This window comes from Amphiprion ocellaris, chromosome 21 (assembly GCF_022539595.1).
Source record: "Amphiprion ocellaris isolate individual 3 ecotype Okinawa chromosome 21, ASM2253959v1, whole genome shotgun sequence".
In the NCBI taxonomy this organism is placed as follows: Eukaryota; Metazoa; Chordata; class Actinopteri; family Pomacentridae; genus Amphiprion; species Amphiprion ocellaris.
In genome coordinates, this window is record NC_072786.1 from 14,103,335 (window position 1) to 14,125,334 (window position 22,000).

Sequence of the window (22,000 nt, forward strand, 5' to 3'; positions counted from 1 at the left end):
GGACATGCCTGGAAAACCTCCAAAGGAGTGGGCAGCATATTTCATTGTGGTTCCTCTTTTTCACTTGCTGCTGTTAAAATAAACAGAGATCACCTCCAAGAGATCATGATGTGTTATGGCATCCTCTTCATAAAAACGTATTATTGTGGCACCAAAAAGTGTGGTGCAACTAAAGAAAAATGTAGGCAAACCAGTGCAACAAGTGTAAAAAGCCCTGCTTTTCATGCCTGCTCAACACCGGCACAAAAGGTTACCAGTAAATAGAAATATGCTGCAAAATACGTCGGTAACGTACAGATCTAATCTGCAGGACGTCATGTCACACACCATCACATTTCGTATCACTCAGGTACATCATGGTGAATTGTCCACGACCTGACTAAATAACCTCAATTTTCGTTTTCAATGGTGGGGGATAATACAAAAAAAACGTTTAAAAAAAAAAAAAAAAAATTCAGTCGCATGTACAGAAAGCTACAACGACCATTATACAGCCAGCACTTAATGTATGCATCAATGTAATCATGGGGCATTCTGGTTGATCAAGCGTTCCTTTGCCCTGCTTTTAATGTGAGCTCCTCTAACCCCACCAAATTGCAGACAGCTACAATACTGCAGCATGTAGTTAATACTGATTGCACATGGGTTTGAAGTGCACTGTGACAACCTACAGTCAAGACAGATTTGCTGGCAGAAACAAAAAAAAAACCTTAGAAAAAAAATATCAGGAGAGTTTCTGCAATTAATACAACATGAATTATGTTTTGCATTGAAGAAGAGAGTGAGCACAGGCAGAGCAGAGGACAAGAAGACAAATCACAGTGATAAAAATTAAAAAGACAGCTTCCTGGGTGGCGCAAACAAAAACACATGCTTAAAAAGAATGCCTACCAATCACCCATTACTCGTTACTGAGAGATTTTATGGTTTTCCCACGCTAATGTTCATTTTGTGAGCACTCCCAATCAGGCTTCATTAGCCAAATGATGCCTCTATCAAGCCCCTGGGCACACGTAAACAAGCTAGGACCAAGCACCGCTGATGGTTTTATTAATGTAGCTGATTATTTTTAGAGGCTACTTATAGGAGTGAGTCGAGGATTATAGATTCTTCAGAGAAATGCTGGAATGACGTATCTTGGAGAGCCATGAGGGCTGTGTGTAAGTGATTCATAAGTATTAAATTACAATTATAATCACTTATTAAACCCATCATGGAAAAATCTTTTATTCTCTTGTGTATACATAAACGAAACGATACCTACCCCAGAGATATCAGCCACTCTGTGGATGGGAACCTCCTTCTTGCTGTGCAGCCCTTTGCCGTTCTTGATGGCCCTGCAGTCAAATACATAAACACATACGTCTCCAACATAGCTCAAGAACTTTGTAAGATATTGATACAGGTTTAACAGAGCGGGACAAATTGTAGCTCTTCACGTCATCACTGTAGACGCATAGCTGTAGCCTTTGTGAAGCAGCATGTAAATTCATTCACCAATTTTCCTTCCACGAATTGCAATCAATTGGAAGGACTTGTGGGAGGACTGTTTTTTTCTACCCAGATAATCGATAGACTGAAGATGAAAATCGGAAATGGTGGTTGAGGAGAAAAATCAGAAGAGAAACTATGGTCGGAAAAGTGGAAGGAGGGGAAATGAAGAGTTAACTAGAGATTTAGTGATGAGGACTGGTGGTGGCGGGATTTGCTTTAAAAAGCCTAAAGGACCAAATGACATGAAGATGACTTGTGAATGCTGCTGTAAGGGGGAACCATGTAGGTACTGGGTCATTTGGATGTAGACCAGTGCCTTGAAGGTAGAGCATGTACATTTATGCAAGCATGTATATACAGTATGTGCACTTAATAGCCAAGAGGAGGTTCCTTGAAGGCTGTGGGCCACTGGCCTTGTGCAGTGGGAACTAAAAATAAAACCAAGGCTATAGACAGAAACCTCTCATCAACTCTAATAGGCCCCCACCAGGGACAGAGAGAAAAAGAGAGCAAGAAAAAGAGAGGGGGAAGGGAGGAAAAGAAATGGGAAAAGAAGACCCAGAAGAGCAAGGCCAAAGAAGGACAAAACTGAAAACAGCTAAGGTGCAGAGATAAGGACAAAATGTGGAAAGGAAGAAGGAAACCAGGAGAGAGGAGAAAGAACAGGGCGATTGGGCAGTGACACTGCATGAAAGAAAAGGGAGAGAAAGAGTTAATCCTATAAAAAGAGGCTGTGGCTGCATCTGCTCTACCTATAGCAAGCAGATCTTAATCTATGGCAGAGTAATAAAGCTTGTACTAAATCTCTCCACTGCACCTCCATATAATTATATTCATAGGGCCTGTGTAAAGAGAGCCTATGATTTAGCGTCTAGCGCTTGGGAAGGTGAATTTGTGTCCAGGCATGTGAGAAAAAAAGGGTACCAATACATGTATGAGTAAATATTGGAGAGTAATGACATGTTTCCTCAGGAAAATGTAGCAATGGCTGTGATAGGCTGTGACTTATGATAGTGGTGCGGCTAAAATAAATACTGAAAAATAATAAGTTACTTCACCTGTTCGATGCTGAATGTACCAGCAAATGCAAAAGCAATTTGGAGGAAAAAAGCCTCAAGGTCATGCTTGATTCTCTTCGATTTCCCAAGAGAAAAAAATGTCAAGGTCATAAGAGGGACTATTGTAGTGTGTGCACATGCATGGGTGTTTATTTGAAGCAAAGAATGTGAATTTATCAAGTCATTTGAGAGACCCATTTTGTCAAAGAATATAGCTGTAATAGTTCACGTAAAGGGGAGATGGAGAGTGCGAGAGTGCTTTGTGTGGAAGAGGGAGTGTTTCCTTACCGTGCCTCTGCGGCAAGCAGCTCGTCGTAGTGGGAGGAGCGCTGGTCATCATCCTGTCTGTATCTGATGACTGTGGCAAGGCCTTTACTGACCAGAGCTTCTGCTATGTTACTGGACAAAGAGTGAGGAGGGGGAGAAAGACATTAATAAAAACAACAAACAAAACCCTTTGGCTTCATACGGAGTTCTGAGCAAGCTAGCTCAACAAAAAATAAGGGCATGACAAATCCCAAAGGTGGCTTTGCTCAGGAACAAAGGTTACCTAAATGTTGACATTGCACACTTGACTAACCGCTTCCTCGCTGTGTTACTGGTGTACAGAGGAGAGGATTAAGGGCAGAAAGAGGGATGTATTGCAGTATTTAATGTAGCACTTAGTGGGCAGCCCCTGGACATCACAGTTCTAGCTGAAGTGTGGGAGAAAGAAATGAAGGGACACATAAAGACCTCTTCAGAAATTAGCCTGTGCCATTGAGCTTTATGTCAAGTGTTGCAGATATTGTAACTGACAATCAGCCCAAATGTTTTCTACACCTCCACCAACAGAACTCAAAATATAGGGAGCATGAAGACGGCAAAGCATTTTTTTGTCGTCGTTTTTCACTTTTTTCCCAATATATAGTACTGTGCAAAAGTTTTAGGCACCTTGGTTACATCTTAAAGATCCTGACCCCAACCATTTCTTTAAGTCTGCAAAGTTATAATTTCACACAGTCACAGCTGAAGTGTATAAGTTGAACATTAGGCTGTCTTGGTGCTCTTCCAGCAGGCCTAGGTAGTTACAGCACATTAATGATGTTGGCTTCCCATAATTAAATGATCGACTGCAATATTGACTGTTAAAAAACGCTCCACTTACAGAAAACTCCACTTACAGAAAAAAGGCACATGTAGATAAAATCTATTGACTTCAACTTGGGTGAATCTCATACTAGAACACCCTATTTCACATATCTGACTTGTGTGCTCTGATAGTACTAAATGGAAAGACTAGATGCTTTTTTTTTGTTCAGCATGTACCTCGGCTGCATGTGACGTGCTTAAAGAACACCAATACATTGTAACATCTATCAATAAGCAGATATTCAGCAAGTAAGGAGGTAAGTTTGTGGCCAGTTTCTGACATCAGGGAGTAGGGACAAAAAAATGAAAGCATTTTTCATTGAGTTACTGAACTGTGATGTGCCATTCACTCAGAAAACCAAACCAGATCTAGCATAAAATCAACACATTTGATCAAAATCACTTTATTCTACAGGTATCATTTAAAACTTCTCCTAAACTAAATCCTTTTCACTAATCAGATTTTGTAAAATAAATAAATTCTGTGCTCAAGAAGCCATTAGTGACAACAGCAATGGCACAACAACAATTCAGGGATTTTTCAGCTGGACTGTAGGCTGGGTTCACATAGAGAAGATAGGAATAAAATAGAGATAAAATAAAAATGTAACATATCTATAGTATGTAGAGTCACCACTTGGAAACTCATAAAGTTTGTTGCACTAGGGCTACCAGTGGACAAGTTAGTCTGGAGTCCTGCATATTTATTCTGCAGCAATGGCAATGACCCTAAACACTGTGTCAGAGTCATGAAGAACTATCTTCAGCGACAAGAAGAACAAGCAGTACTGTAACAGATGGTGAGGGTGCCTTATAGGCCGGATCTCATCATCATGGAGTCAATCTGGGATTACATGAAGGCACAGAGGCAATTGTGACAGCATAAATCCACATAACACCGGTGGAAAGCATTCCAAGATGCTTAGAACATTAAACATTTACTGCACCTAAATACCTTATGCATTGGTTAATAACATAAATAGGCACCAACAAAGTCTCGAGCATTTCATTCAAAATATGCTAATGAGCGCCAAGTCTCCAACCACAGGGAGGGAAATTATTAATAAAACGCCATAAGACAAGTTCATACAAGGTCAAAAACATCCACCCCACTGACTACCTCAACCCCTGACCTCAGTATTCATGGAGAGCTTTGCCAACTGTTAGAGTGGCTGGTGTAGTCGGCTAACGCTGGGTGGTAATTGACTGTTGACAAGACCAGAACCTGACCTCTGTGCAGGCCAGTAAGATCAGACAGACAGTTGGTTTGATGACAAAGAGGAATCTATGTCTCCATGTGTGTGTATGACAGTGCTTTGTGCCTTACAGAGAAAACCAAATGATAAGTGGCACTTTCAACTGTTTGAATTAGAACAGACTTCTAAAGGTTAATTTCAAGACGTCTGACATTAAAGCTATTCTTCTCCGGTTTTGATTAAATTTGAACCTCTGAATGGTTTAATCAGGTTCATAGCTGTGGTACTGTGTGAAAATACATGTTTCAAACAGTGGAACCGAACTCCTTCAAAGCAGTGTTTGTAGGAAAAAAATAATTGCTTGCAGTGAGGCGACTCAAGTCATAAAAATAAAACACAAAGAAGCACTTTCAGGTTATTTTGTGATTCATGATGAGATTACAAGTTCTGAGCATTTAAAAATGATTATTCTGTGTTGTTACATCAGATGAACTTAACTTCTAAAGCGTGGCAGACACAGACAGCTAGAGGGATAAAATTAAATGTCTCTTACACTGACAAATTATATGCTGCATGATCTGCCAATAAGGACTGTCTATATGTAACTTCTACTGCAAGCATGAGTATTGTGTACAGCTAGTCCTAGCTGCTTAACAGTGTCAATAAGAAAACGAACAAGAACAGAACACATAAGCACATTATAGAGCAACTTTTAGGTTGAGTTTTTCATTAATACTTAATATTTCTTGAAATTTCATATGTCTTATGTGACATAAAGGACAACAATCTGATGGAAAAGGAGGCGTTTTGAGCAGTGCTCCTAAATCCGCTTCATATTCCATCACATAAGGAAGTTGAGTTTGCCTCAGCACACTGTGTCACAGTAGGTGGTAGAGAGTCTGAGCAGCTGTGATCTGGAGAGTTGGTCTTTTTTTGCTAATTGCTTTGTATTTCACCATTTTTCATCATGGCGAAATGTTGTGTTTATGCAGGTTGCACAAACTATAGTCCGTGAGAATATCGAATGCACACTTTTCCCAACTATAGACCTGTGAACTGACTTTGATGCTGCATTTGTAACGACACGCAAACGTGCAGCACTCATCTTAGGCAGGACGGTTATTTTCCTGCAGGAATGACTGATGTCTGGATGGGATGTTTAGGTCAGTACCATGTGAAACCGATAGAAGTTGCGGTTCCTTTGGTGCATGAAGTTTCACGATCAGCAGCATCTTCTGGCTTTGCAGCCTTTGGGAGCAGTGGTTACAGATCGGTCAGAGATTTAGCACAAAAAAAACTGCAGGTCCTTCTAGAATGGTCAGCCCTCTCCCTCCTCTCTGTTTCACTCTCATATGGCCATAAAACATAGTGTCAGTTTGTATTAGACAAGCAAGATGAGACCTATACCAGCTGATCCTCCCACATTCGTTTCTGTTATGGGCAACACTTCAGTCTTACAAACCCAATACTAGTTTTGTTCAATCCTGATATGTGATAGGAAACTTTACACTACTGAGATGTACCACAGTGTTGGCGAACGTTATCAAATGTTGGTGATTCACCCAGACACCTGCTCCATTCTCCACTGGTTGTCCTCAAATTAATTTCTCACTGATGGGTATTATTTCTTCCCATCGTTGTCTGTTCCTGGTCTCTATGACACCCCGTAGGCTCATAATTACAAAGCTGTGGTCTTGCATTTGCATATGAATATACATTTTCAACCTCTTTAGTGTCACAGAGGGATGGTATCGTTTGTATTTTCAGCTTAGATTTTTTGATGTACAGGTGGTTAGGGTTACAACAACACTAAAATCCTGCTTTTGCATTAATTCTTGAAAAATTATAACCTAATAATATAACATACTGTATTGTGGTAGAGCACTTATAAGAGAAGTTTTTCTGCATTGAGCACTTTTAATCCCGCAATGTATTGTCATGAATATTTATCTAATTTTACTTGAAGAATCAGTTGTAATGCAGGACTTTGACAGTGTGATAATAGCACTTTTACTCAAGTAAAAGATCTAAACACTTCCTCCACCACTGACCATCTCTGTCTAATAAGGTAAAAAAGCATTTAAGAATTATACGAATTATTACAATTACTATGTTCTTTATAACAGCTGAGAGTAGCATACCTACAGCCAAACAGCACATCCCCTTGAAGGAAGGTGGTGTTGCACACTAGTGGGTTTGTTGTGAAGAAAATTTGTCCTAGCATGTGAGAGAAGCTCCTACAAGTGGCATTAATTGCAAAACCATTGCTACAATGAATAGTAAAGTTACTTTAGTGGGCCATGCAATGCCTTGATGAGCATAATAGTTTTGGAATCTCTGTGTGTTGTGTTTGCTGTCACAACAGTCAAATAAATCAATGCAACATTACATACATAGGAGCTATTTATGTAATGTAATTGTAATGTAATCTAATTATGTAATGTTACATTGTCCATTGTTCCACTGTCGTGCTCATGCAATCGTCATACTTTTGATAGATAAATGTTACCAGAAAAAAACAAACCTATATAAAGCAATCATAACCATAGCACTGGTGGTCTGTTTCCTGGTTTTTATGTTTTGTGTTCATTTTGGCTACTTTACTGTAGCGATAGAGTCCAGTCCTGTCCATGTAAGGTGATTTGTAAGAGAATTTGCTGAATTACAGTGACACAAGATGGTCAAACAAATTGTGATTCACCTGCTTATCAAGCAACTCCTGAGTATGTTAACTGAGAATAATGCTAGACTCACGATTTATTTAGACAAATGCATTAGGAGACAAAAAGACACATACGTATTCAGGTAGCATAACTAATGGAGCAATCCAAGAGCAGTAGACATAAGGTAGATGCTTCCAGTGCACCACTTATAAATAGTGCAAGTGGAATTCTTTTGGAGAACCGATAGGCAGAATTGAAATTAATCTTTCTCAATGAATCACTTAAAATCTCAAATTTGTAACGTGGTTGGAACTGGTTCCTGATGATCAACCTTCCTGTCAAAAGCATTGCTATGACCCATACTTCTTACTGTTAAAGTGGACCTAGCTTGGCTGTTTTCCTTTTGGAATGCCACGACCAAGTTGTCATTTTTATGGCAGGCATAAAACTCCAAGTCAAAAACGACTCTAAACGTTTTTGTAGTGTGTATATACACAGGCATGTTTTCAAAAATCTGGATTATGCTTAATGTTTTTTACACATTAACTCATTGAGGTAATTAACTTCCCAGTTGCTTTTTAAAGTAAACCACTCATGGTCCACTACTTACATGCCGCCAATTGTGACTGTAGCACAGGTGCGCTCTGGGAAGGCAGGTGTTCCCTCTCCTGGACCGGTCGCTGCTCTGATGTAGTCCACTGTCACGTTGACCTAAAGGGGCGCATAAGCAAGAGGTCACAAAAAATACACCAAGAGTAGGAAGGACTAAGTGAAGGCAACATCAGTTACGGTAATAATTAGTGCTGAAAACGTTCTGACTTGTGTGTATGTGGGTCTTTTCGTTTGTCCCACTTGTCAAGGTCACCCCAAGTCAGTGCGAATCTCATCAGGCGGCACTGTAGATCTCCCCAGAGGAGGAGTATTAACACACGGTGGGTGTTTGGGACAACACACACACACACACACACACACACACACACACACACACACGCGCACACACACACGCGCACACACACAGAGTGAACAGTGATAGAACCCAAATGACCCTACACTGTGTGTTCTCAGCACAGCTCCCCAGGGATGGACTCCAATCCACCCACCCTGAAGAAACAATTTTGTCACTCAGCTGTGTGCGTGTGCATACATCCCCAGGCATGTGACAGGGAAAGCCTGCTTTGTGGGCCACACACAGGCAGACAGCGCTAACAGCAGGGATGCAGCCATACCGGTACACACAATCGACAGTTTAAGAGCTATGTGTCAACCATGTCAAGCAAGTGTGATGGGAGAGGGGGGGGGGAAAAAAACAAAATGGGGGAATCTGGCTCTTCATCATAGCATACACACAAGGCAGACAGAGACAATGCAGACAGGCCTATTACAGGGACATGAACAAGCGACGGTGGCCTGTCATTAGATGGACAGGATGAGGACATGGTGAAATGAGCAGGAGAAGAGAAGAACGTCTGTCATAGCAGAATGGCGTGTCATAGAATACTGTTCAACAGAAACCATTATCTGTAGTTTCAGAGGAGGAGAAAAATAAAAAGACACCAGGAGATGGATTATGTTTGATGGAGACCACGGGTAACTGTACTGCTGAATGTAAAAAAGTAAGTGTCTGAGACAATTTAGAGCAAAAAATTGCCATCATCAGTGGGTTACAAATGAAAAAACAACATTTACTGGGTCATTATTGGAGAATAAAAAATGATTTAGGTGTGGAGGACTATCTGGAAAGTGGAGAAATGGTAAATTAAATCTACAATTACAAAAATCACAGTAGAAATAGTCAATCTCCACACAAAAACAACTTCACAAATTCCATCTAACTTTTATGAGACAACCTTTTCATCCAGTCTGCATTATCAGTTAAAAAATAAACACCCTACTTACATGATAATGTACATTAATTGCGCCCATATTCTGGTTAACCCTCATATTAAAAGCAACAGAATCGCTTTGTGATCCTCTCAGTTGAAGATCATTTTGCAAAATCCCCCTCTTAAAAACACTGTCGATCTTACTCAGTCTGGTAACCATTCTTCCAAGTCATTATCCTCTCTCCATCATGGAAGCTCTTCATTTTCTTATAGCCCAAACATGACAGATTGCAATGTCTATTCAGCCTTGCTGAAAAGCGAAGCCATTTAAATGGTATGGGTAACTGAAGAATGGGAGACAAACAAATCATTGTAAAAAGGAAGTATTGACGTTAGCTAGCGAGGATAAAATGAGATGAAATGACAGGAGAATGAGAAAAGCAGCACAAAAAGAGGAGGTCTGAGGGGGAGATTTAATCACACGAGCAAAATGTAACGCTGGATGCTATAAGCTGTGTATCCCGAATACCAGTAGTTACCCATTAAGCATGGTGATGACAGATTATAAACTTTGACCATGCAATGTTAGATTAGAGGAGTTCCAGGCCTATTCTCCACGGGCCATCTAACAGATTCCCTGATAAGGCAAAGCCATCTATAAGAACCCCCCCAGAGGAGAGTGAAACAGAGGGGGAGAGACAGTGGATGGATTAGAAAGTGTGGGAGTGATAAGGACAGTAGAAGTGTGAGACAAAATGTGTTTGTTCTGCTGAAGGGACAAGCAGCACAGCAATATTTGGCTAACTCTGCCGAAGGACTCATGTTTATAACATGTTTTTGTGTGTAAGGGCAGTTTTGAAAGTATAAAGTATTATCAGTTATGTATTATGTACATTTTTGCATGATTAAACACAAATGCTCACATGAACTTCAGTGTTTGTGTATTTTTTGCTCGACATAGGAACAAAAACAAGTTGTGTATACATATCACTGTCATCTTGCAATTGTCATGTCAGGACCCTGCCCTTTCTGACATAAGGGATTTGTTCCCTATCACTTAAAAGAGCAAAGCTTGCACTGAGAAATATCACCAAAGGAGAAAGTACTGTAAGAAAATCACCTCAAAATGTACTTGCTCCAACTTCAACAAATCCTACAACTAGGGATGTCCGATACTGGCTTTTTTGCCAATAATACATATGCTGATATTGTGCAACTCTCAATTTCCAATTTCAACCAATATCAATACCAATATATGTGGGCTATTTAACTCATTTTAGGTAACATCACATATCTCCTGTCGTGGAATGAACACATCATGCCTAATTTTATTGTGATGCCCCATTGGATGAATTCTCAAATGCAACAAGGCTTTCCACTTGTAAACATTGTCTGTGCAAAATAAGAAAACTACTTCAACTTGATTTATGGGAAAAATGCCATATCAATGCCATATTTTATTATTTATTTTAATTGTCTGAAACAGCAGTTCACGCTCTCCCTCTGTCCCTCCCTCCCTCCCTCTATGAGTCTGGTAAATGCCAGTGAAAGCCAGGCATTATTTTATCGGTTTTCATGATTGGCAAAAAAAACAATAACGATATTGATTTACATTACATTTTTATGCCAATATCGGGCGATAATATCAGTGGGCCCATATTATCAGACATCCCTACCTACAACAGATACTTTCTAGCTCCTCAGCACCTGCGCTTGAAATTGCCTGTAGTTGACTAGTTGATTATGACAAAATTTTGACCCAGGACCTATTATGTATATTATATATATACTATAAACTAAGGCCACTTTGTTGATTAGGTAATAGTTGTGACCAGCATATGCTGCAAAATCAGAAAGCAATGCATTATTGTGACGGGTTAGGGATAAAAATAGGGTTTGCAAACATATTAAAAATCACTGTCTTAGTGGCTAGATTTTATGGGTTGATGTGAATTTAGCTACAGCACAAAATCGCCAGCATGACAACATTTTGAACCAGAAACTGGAAAAAAATAAATAAAAAAGAATCATCACATTTTCAACTTTCTTATGGTCCCAGAACTATTCATCTGTGACATATTCTGTCAGGACACTTCACCAAATCTTTAAAATCACTTTATTTGACATATTCCATTTTTTAAAACTGCTAGCTTTAGCCATATTCTTTGAAAAGACTAAAATTCTGTGTTCCTCTGCACAAGCGTGAACCCATTAGTTATTCAGCTGTGATCAACAGTGATATGAAAAGAATTCAGGGACTTTTCTGCTTTACTGCCCTGAACTGCAGGCAGTTTCTACACAACACAGATAGAAGTTGTTGTACATTTTGTTGAAGGCTTGCATTTACAGCATTTTGTCAACTGCAAAGGGGATTTTTTAATTTTGTCTACTTCTAGCCACAATTTTTGCCGTTTCAAAAAAGGTGCAGGACTTTATACGGCAGTAAAAAAAATGAGCCCACAGCGAGTAAAACTGTTACAGGAGCAAAAAACAGCCAGTAAATGTTTGAAGTTCAGAGGGTTAAAATAGCACAGTGACACCACTATGATTCTGGCAGTATGCTCGGGGTAGTTGTCATGCTGCAGAATGACTTATGCCGCTCCCTGATGGAGCTGCAGGATAGACAGAACAAACCCCACGCTTCCCAAAATGAGTTTCATTTGAGACGATATTAATCGACGTATGCCGAGATATGATGAGGAAACGGTACATGTGCCATGTCCTGAGTAACAGTAATCACATCCCTGCATTGGCTCAGCATGAGTGGTTTTCCAGACAGTGAACGGCTGCTTATCCTGATAAAGTGTGGAAGGTTTAGGTTTGCTGCAACCTTCTCCTGCACCTTACTATCTAACAAGCTCCCACAGCTTGCTGCGATATTTAAACTGATCTGCCAACAGATAAACATTTAAAAAATAAAATTTGTACAAATCCATTTGGAATCAGAAAGCAAATTTAACAAGTGTTCTTGGTAGAATTGTATATAATCACTGTTTAGCGAGTAAAAGAACGCTATACTGAGCAAATAACAAGGCTCATTAAACTTGCAGGTATGCACACAGCAGCCTCACCTGCACCATGGAAGTTGGGAAATCAGAAGATAAAGTTATGTTTGAACATAAAAGATCCCTGGATATCTTCAAGCATAAGTTAAGAAATTAAGGAAACGAGCGTAAGAGGAAAAGCACGGCAAGAATGTGGGGTAAGAAAACAGTGTGTGGCTGAGTGAACCACTGTGTGTTTGCAAGAGAGGTGCTTAAGTTGCTGCTGTGTTTTAGCAGGCTATAATCGCAGCTGGCTATCATTTAATGAACTGAGCTGTGCTGGGAAGAAAAAAAACCTCAGGCTGGGACAGCACAACATCGAGAGAAACAGAGGGAAGTAAAGGCAAAGGAGGAAGAGGAAGCCCCATCTGGATTTTCAACCATGGGACCTGATGACGCTTAGGTCTACCCGCTTTGCATCTGCTTGAACACACACACCTCAAGCTTTCCTCAAATCAACTTTCACTCCCACACACACACACACACACACACACACACACCACGTCAAACACCGCAGCGCACACGAGACGATCTCAGTGCATTCACACACTCACATGCACGCCAATAAGAGGGGAAAACTCTGTCGCCAACAGTACTACACAAGCAGCTGCATAACAGGAGCCACTTTGAGCACGCAGGATTATCCGAATGTGCTCAACCCTGATAAGTGGCTTAATGCAACATTTCCATTCGACTTTTTTTTCTGCTGAGGCTGAGACCCAGGCGCACAAGAAGCACTACTTATAAAGTTAGCCAAATCAAGCTTTTTGGGATTATGTCACCATGCAAGCACTGCCATTTCAATGGGGGTGGGGGGATATACATGAGAAAGACAGAGACAGACAGACAGATGTGGAGTGACATAGAGAAAGGAGTAAAAAGGAAAATGCCTCAGTGCATTTTTAGCCAACCGTAAACGGATGGCTCAAAAGAACTTTTTGGATGCAAGGTAGCATGCATTACTCAAAGATAGTGACACGTTTCCTCTAAATGCCAAAAAGCGAAATTGACATATGATATTTTAAATGACCCATAGTGAGTAATTTAGGATGTTCTGATAAAAGATATAGATCTGTAGATGCTGGGGCTGCTGTGAACTCCTCTTTCAAAAGAAAGGGAACAGGTATTGCACCAATTCCTTTCTGCCTCAGAGAGCTATCAAATATAGACTCCGCTTGGCCAAAAAAAGAGAGAGAAAAAAAGGAAGTCTTTTGAATATGGATATTAGATATGCTTTATAAAAGATCAAAAGCACCATGCTCTCCTTATAGAGATGAGAAATAGGGGGTTTAATAGAAAAAAAGCATTTAATATAGCCTTATTCTCCTAAACCGCAGCGGTGGCATTAGGGCTTTGAGCTTTAGCACACTGAGACTGGTAGTTAATGCTTAGTCACGTCCTAGAAGGTTTAGTCAGGGGAAAATCTGCTTGTTTCCCAATTCATGTAATGTATTGCACTCTTAGGCACTTCCTGAGCTTTCAAAGAGAACACTGTCACGGGGGAATACCTGTAGGTCAGACTGTTAACTCAACCTTGGGACTGGGAGGGACGATTAGCTCTGGTCAAGTCAAGTTTGAGCTAGATGATGCAGAAATACACCTTTTGTGATCTGACAGTAAATCTGTCATACAGTCTGTAAGTGACTCAAGTCCTTCTCTGTTCTTTCAGGGAAGACCAAAATCAGATAGAGTGTTTCCCCTTAAATCTAACAGGTCAAGTTCCATTTGCTCTACTGTAAAGGAAAAATCTTTGTTCGAGTTTACTCCAGAGAGGAAAAAGAATAAAAACACAGAAGTGGTGCTCTCTCAAGCAAAATTTCAGGGAAAATTGTGGTCTCAGAGTGTTCTTCAAATGCTTACTGCTCCAAATCTGTCTCCATAGAGCTTATTGTACTGAGACAGGATGACAGTAAGTGGGTCGACTAAACTGCTCTCATGGAGTACAACATGCATCTGTACACTTGTGTGTATACCTGCAGCCAACTAGAGAAACACAAGGAGGCCAAAGTAGAATAGATTAACAATAAACCCTCCAGGGTTAAATGTTGTGTTCACAAATAAACATTCACCTCATACTCTTTTTAGACAAATTAAATCTTTCTTGATGCCAGTACGGCTAAGGAATCATTTTTAAGGCTCTGTGATTATATTTCAGAATTGGTACCAAAGAGTGTTATTCACAGGTTTTGTCTTGTGTCTTGGCAACAATAAAAAAAATAAATAAATTAATAAATGGGAGGGAGGCAGCATTCTGGACTTTTTCCGTTATCGATTGTGCAGCGCGAGGAGAGAGGAAGCTGTACCGCTGGCAAATGGGCAAGAGCTCTCCACTTAAACCTAACTCACTTCAGAGAGCCTATAAGCACACACCTGGGAGATTCCCTGTCAATACTAATCAAATGTAGAGGAATATAGTGGCATATGCTATATATAAAGTACTGTGCTAAAGTTTAAGGTGCATTAAATGCGTAGATTTGACCCATCATAGAATACAATTGGAGGATCAGTCCCAAATCCGCTCTTTAGTATACAACAATGCAATACTGCTGAAGTCATACAGATCTGTCTTTAGTTACAAGAAGAACAAGGATGGTTTGGCCTCACAGAACTCAGATTTACCACTTCAGCCTCATTGAAACAGAAAAGCAGCAAATCACTGTGGTTTCCAACAAACCTGACTTGCCAACAGCATTCAAACTCATATAAGGACAAAATCGTGATCCTTGGGTCTATATTTCTGAAATCACTGGCAGATGGAAGGTTCATCAGCTAGCTACAGAGACAAGACAGGATCTTAAGGCCAATGATATTGTGTACTGTTCTTTACTTCAGTAAGGTGAGCTGTCACACAGAGTCACAGTTTGACAGTTAAATCAATTGGTACACAGCGGCCCTCCTCAGGTTGAGCCCCAAGCTTCAACAGCTGTCGGAATACTGTTTGCAGTTCATAATAGACTGATCCGTTTACTAAAGTCTACTAAAGTGCATATGTGTGAACTAAAAGAAATTAAACGTGGGTGGATTGTCACTGTTGAAGCGCAGACTAGCCAGTTTCACTCTGAAATACTTGGGGTGGGAAATGTAGAAGAGTGTCACCTTAGCAACTAGAAATTAAAAGGTCCACTAACTAACTAACTGCTAGCTACAAAGTTAGATGTGAGGAGCGAGGTTAAAATCCATGGCAATTTCTTCAGGATACTTGGAACAAACTACTTGCCAAGTAAAAAAAAAAACTGTGTGCAAATGTACACAACAGAACTGGTGCCGTTTAAAAGGAAAATATTTTTCACAACAAATATTGATTTCATTTTGTTTTCTGTTTACTGCACTCTGCATGAACTGAAAAAAAAAACTATTAATTTCACCTTACTTTTAGTGCCTAAAACGTCTGTGCAGTATAATATAATGGTATAATCAACACAATGACAGAGAAGGGAAGCATGAGGCCAGATCTCAGTAGATCTGAAGAGGGATGCCAAGTAGAGATTAAAAAGATAGTGACTCAATAGCAAGAGAGAGTAGATGATAATCAGCCGTGGGTATGGACTGTGCTGTGGAGGTTTGTTGTGTTTGTCATATATTAAAATACTGATTAAGTGGTCAAGGTTGCATTTGCATTCACACTACTGTGCATGTGGACAAACAGATCCCCTGAAGACCACCACCCCCTCAGCTGTAGCTTAAATAATAAATCTCTCAACATGCCACGGGGCGAGCTTCGACCGTCATTTAAAGCCGTCCACATGTGATTGGATCACCTAGGATGCATTTTAATATGAATTATAAACATGGCCACTGACTCACACCAGTGAAAACATGCTCAGTTAACACACTTAAGACACTAACCATTTAACGCATACACAATCATGCACACTTCCCTCTCTTATAAACAATACAAACAGCAAATTGCCTGAGGCTTAGAAAGGCACCTAAACATTTCAGCTAGGTTGACTTTTGATACACCCTTGGGTATAAACAAGAAATAGCGTGAAATCAAACCAGGTAAAAAGACAGCATAGACTAATATAAATGTCAGATACTGTGCATGTACATGTGTGTTGAGGACAATTGTGATATAACTAAATAAGGCAGGCGGAGTATGCGGCAGACATATTGAATCTCATGGTGCATTCATGATTACTATATACTGAATTATTGGATCAACCCTCTGAACCGCAAAATCAGCCGACGGCTTTAAAAGACATGTTATGGCTTAAACTAATGCCAAAATATGCGGTTTTTCTGAGCATCAGAACATAAAGAATTGTCTGACCGCCATCTTTCCAACAGTCCTTGAACTTATCATGCGTGAGCTTAATTTTCGTCAATAAAATTTACCGTCATCTTAAACTTAAAATATTTAAAAAAAAACAAAAAAAACATGCTAGCCTACATGTCTCATTAAAAATTTGCCAAAAATAAATAATTTGCACAAATCAGATTCTCTAAAAAACAAACATAAAAAGCTGCAGCCCACTGGCATCTGACAGAAATCTAGGGAGTTTTCGGCTGAACTGCAGGCTGTGTTTACACAGAGCAGATTGCAGGCAAGTGTGGAAACAAATTATTACAATATACTACTGTATGTATACAGTCACAGTGTTTTTCCTCAGTACTGGTAACAAGTGAGGTCCTTGGGATAAATGTAGTGCACACTGATTTCAGTTTTTTTCCATTTTTGTAGAGTGAATAATCATAGAAATTCGCATTTGTTTTCTTTTTTATGATTTATGGCATTATAATTTTGTCATAATGCACAGAATACCTTTTTCTGTACTTTCTACTTCCAGCCATGGTCATGTTGTTTGGAAGAATATATATTACTGGGGAAAGTCAGCCCACAGCAAGCAAAAATGTGACAGGAGCAAATAAAAAAACAGAATTACACAATTATACTAATGCACCTATTGTTTGAATAACACAGCACCTGCACAAGTAAAGAGTAAATAACCACAAGGGTAAAGTTATGCATATATGTTTACGTGTATGTTTCAGGCTCTAAATATACTGATATATATGTGTATATGCATACTTCATCTATGTGCAGGTCCATACAACATATGGACACACACAAATCACCAGGTTTTAATGTGGGCATACAATCAGCATACAAGTCTTTGTACTCATTGTTTGGCTTGATGTAACACACACACATTTATCATACTACTGGCATATCTTTTTACACCTTAGCAAGAGTAGAGTCCCCCTATTCCCATTATGCACACGCTCATTATTTCCAAGCAAAAACATCAGAAATAAACAGCAGAATCATTATTCTCGCTTCACTCGTCAAAAGCCAGCTTATGGCTGAATTTTCTGTCATTAAAAAAACATTAATGAGGATGATTAAAATGACTGTAATGAGAGGCTGGGACAGGGATATGAATCTCACTCCCGTACTGAATGCCAAACGGAACTCTCCTGGCTTTTTGGCTTTGAGTGGGTGCCTGTTTTTGTGTTTATCAGGCTGTAGTGCTCAACTCAGTAATACAGTTATGAAAGCGTGCGAGACAGAAATGCTTGCTCCATCTTGAGTAAAGGTGCTGTGGCTTGGTCCCATGAAAAACGGATGTTTGTTTGGCCACATTCTGAGTTATGCTGAAGTTCAGACTGAGGCTTACAGCACACAAAGAATTGATTTGTTAAGGTCTAACCTCCAAAACTTTAGGAGTGAGTCGCAAAACAGCTTTGAATTCATGACACAACTTCTGTCTAGGGAAGTCATTTTGTCTGTCAGATAGTATATAAATGCACCATTTTGACAGACTTCCATTAGTCTGCACTTGTAACTGCTTTCCATGTAAATTTTGGAACTCTTTTCCATCATCTCTAACAAATATGTGGCCGCTCTGCATCTCACAAGTGTTAAAGTTACATTTTTGGGGGGAAAAAAAGAAATGATCTAGTGTAGGAAGTGGACATCAGCTTTAGGCATGCTTTTGCCTGACAACGGCACTTGCCACTGTACAGACAATAACAATGTAGGCGTCATTTTACTGATTTAGTAAAGTGACCCTGGTCTAAAATCAAGCTGAGTGTGCGAAACATATGTCACATTTACAACACAATATAAATATTGATACAACTAAGGTTTACTTAACACTAAAGCTAATTTGAGTCAGTTTAACTTTTTGTGATCCAAACCACTAACTTCAGTTCATTTGTTTAAAATCCAAAATGAAAAAGCTCAAGCCCCAGTGTGTGTCTCGAGTGCTCTTTAGCTCAGCGCTGGGTTCTGCTGGGTCAGATGCGTGTAAATCATAGCAGCCCCCAAGGTATACAGACCCGGTAGATCAATAGACACAAGAGGAGGGAAATCAACACTGCTTGTTTAAAGGGTGCGTCCGGGCCAACACCAAGCCCCAGGGCATCTACCGAGAGTGCTTGGTATTCACACTGAGAGATGGAGAGAAATAAAATATCTAGCTCAGAAATGCATTTGGCTACCAGTGAGGGGGAAAAAGGTGCTGGAACATTTGTATAGCCACTAGGGGAATTCCTATTTAGAGCTATTGTTTGATTCATTAAAGCTGATTAGAGGCAATCATGTTGATTCACACACTGGCATACACACACAGAGCGGAAAGATCGACTGGGAGCTTTTAAAGTCCGTTCTTACCTTTTTACCAATGAGCTTCTTCCTGAGGAACTCACGGGCCTCGAACATGTAGGGGATGTCATAGAGGGGACGGAATCGCTTGTCTTTGTCCTTGTTCTTCTCCTGAAAGGAGATGGAGGGAAGTTTGGAGAGGGAGGAGAGAAAAGGGGGGAAAAAGGGAGGAGAAAGTTATTGATATTGCATTTTTAAAAGCTCTGTGGCTCAACATATCCATTGCAGATGCAGACTTCCGAAAATCACACACAAACAAACCCCCACCTCGAGCATACAGACATAAACACAGACACACAGATTCCCACACAGTCGGCTTGTTTGTTTCCTCAGTTTCAGTGCTGTGATGGGGACTGGACTCTGAACTCACTCAAATATTTTGGTGTGAATGGCAGCATTTCACTCACGCACACACAAGCATTTCTCTCGCTGTCACTACTGACACATTACCCAAATAAAATATCAAAATACACAGCTATCAAGGACACAAAGACACAAACAGCCAAGGCAAAGGCATATTGTGTTGAACAGATGCACTAAGGCGAGCCGATACGGCGTGCGTATGGCGCATACACAGATGTAGCCACACGTACGCTCGCACAGCTGCACACAAAAAACTTCCCTCAATACGCTCACCCACTCCCTGACAGGAGCGGGCCACAAATAGAACCTATTTGCATTTTCAAAGGAGGCTGAGATTTTTGTGTTGCTCCCAGAGTGAATAGACAAACACACACATAAACACACACGGCACATGCCCACACACAGAGAGACAGGTGTCGTTTTTGCAAGGGCAGGATAAAAAAAATAATACAGCAAACGACATTGATGCAGTGGGAAACTAAACGACAGGCGCTAACAGGAGGAATAGGGCTATGAATGACAATACTAGTATGCTCGCCACCCCTGCCCCTCCCACACTCTTGTATGAACGCCATCATTATCTGTCATACAAACAGAAGTAACACTCTTTCAAATGAACACGCGGGCTTGGATTAATTCCTCATTTCCTCGTTTCTCCAGTGGGTTTTCATTCATGTTTAATGACACTCCAGTTGTTCAGTGCTGCCAGGTGTGGCACACAGCTGGGCAGACGGATATGGAGAGAAGACACATGGGGAACAAAGCATGTGCGAGGATACATGCACTTGTGATTCCATTAAGGTCTTCGCTGGTGTCACACTGGAAAAAACTCCACAAGCATTGTTTCAGCGGCAGTCATTTCTCCTTGATATTTTGGATAAGTTGTAACAATAACTGCACAGAGGGATGTTGGTTTGGTTCTGCTTAAGGAACGCTGCAAACAGCCAAATCTAACAGCCAACAGACGCCCTTTAACCTTGGCGGGATCGTGATAACCTTTGAGTTAAATAGCTTCCCATCTTTCTTTTCTTACTCCATCACTCCCTTTCCTCTCCATTTTCACCAGTGGAGTCAGCACAGTCCTGAACCTCAGAGCTAATCTCACACATGCCCAGCGGATATCACTCAGCCTCCATTTTGTGTCAGCTGGGGCTTATTGTCAGGGTATTTCATCCCTACCAAGTCAGTTGCGGTGGGATGATGGGGCCTTTTAGGAACTCTGCCAGCCAGGACTCCTCCATTTTGTGCCCGAGCTGAATACTTCTATTCAGGGGATGGGGATAGCCAGCATTGCTGGGGTGAAATACTTCTTCTGGAGCATATTTTCATAATGCCATATTAGAGTGGTGTGACGCAGCTGAGAAATTTTGCACGACAAAAATGTAATTTCAGTCAATATTGAGAATTATTGATCATTTTTAAGGAACTACTTCTAATAAAGACGAGGTGAGGGAAAGTTTTTTTTAAATTAGCCATTATAATTTAAACCATTTTATCTATCAAGGCACACAAGTAATCATTTTAATGCAGACAACAATGAAAAACAAATCAATAACAATAAGTAAGGATAAAGGAGTGGTCTGAGCTCAATATATATTACAAAAAGCAAGTAAAATCATCTTGAGCTAAGCTGATTGAACATCAATAAGATGCAACAAAAAAAACTTCAAAGACACTCTTGGACTTTGGTAAGAGAGGGTATACAGAGGGCAAACAGGACAAAGCTGCCACACCGCTGAGGTTAAGTTTCCAAGTGGCGTTCCAGTGAGCGGGGACTCCACACCAGCTTCCAAATCATTTCAAGTCCAATAGCCATCACCATTTCTTAGGTGGAAGTGGTGGTTGACAGAGTGTCACCAGGTCAGGAGTAAAGCCCAGACAAGTGGGCATTTTTTCACCACTAAAGATATCTTGCAAGAGCAACTGTCGGTCCCCGCCTACACTGGAGACGTGGGCAAATAGATGCCCAGGCAGCAACCTCGCATGCCTCGGGAGACCTCCATGGCAGCCACAGGGAGAGCGTTGGAATGTAGCACGCCTAAATATCAAGGGATATGATAGGCTGTTATGAGCCAGGGAGGGAGCACACTTGGGGTTTTTTCATGAGATCACACTTTGTGTTTTCATTCTGTGCTTTCATGGCAGCTTGCATCTAATGCATGTAAGTGAAACAACAAAAATTCCATCACCAATTTTCATTTTGCTATTAATGTAATGTTTGTTGGTGGTACATATCATGATTGTTTTACAGCCCAGGCCCATGTCATATCATGTCACATTAGGACAATTCCCAGGTACTGAGGTGTGTTTCTATCCTACATTCACAGAGACACTTCAATAACATTCTGATAGACACAGGTCAAAACAACGAGCTAACTTTATCGGGCAAAAGCGAAGAACAAACCAAAGAGGAGGGAAAGAAAAAAGGAAGAACCATCTCTAACTAATAAGCTGTTTCACAGTGGAAAGGCAGCCATGTCACTGAGGGCAAAGAGTGTAAATGCCAGTACTCTATGCCAATTAGACACAAGGAGTAGAGAAGTAGACAAAGAGGACAAAAGGTACTACTCCTGCATCTTTCAGAAGGTCTATGGGGAATAGTGCTAGACAGAGTGGAA

At 40.4% G+C, this 22,000-nt stretch overlaps 1 protein-coding gene across 1 annotated transcript in view; it reads right to left on the minus strand.

The window, feature by feature from the left end:
• snd1 (staphylococcal nuclease and tudor domain containing 1) overlaps positions 1 to 22,000 on the minus strand; it is a 211,730-nt gene that overhangs the window by 155,792 nt on the left and 33,938 nt on the right. The window contains exons 11-14 of the mRNA XM_023263234.3: positions 19,029 to 19,130; positions 8,153 to 8,253; positions 2,841 to 2,951; positions 1,265 to 1,337 (exon numbers count right to left, since the gene is read on the minus strand). Of these exons, the coding sequence (XP_023119002.1) occupies positions 1,265 to 1,337; positions 2,841 to 2,951; positions 8,153 to 8,253; positions 19,029 to 19,130 (387 nt within the window). The remainder of the gene's footprint in view (positions 1 to 1,264; positions 1,338 to 2,840; positions 2,952 to 8,152; positions 8,254 to 19,028; positions 19,131 to 22,000) is intronic.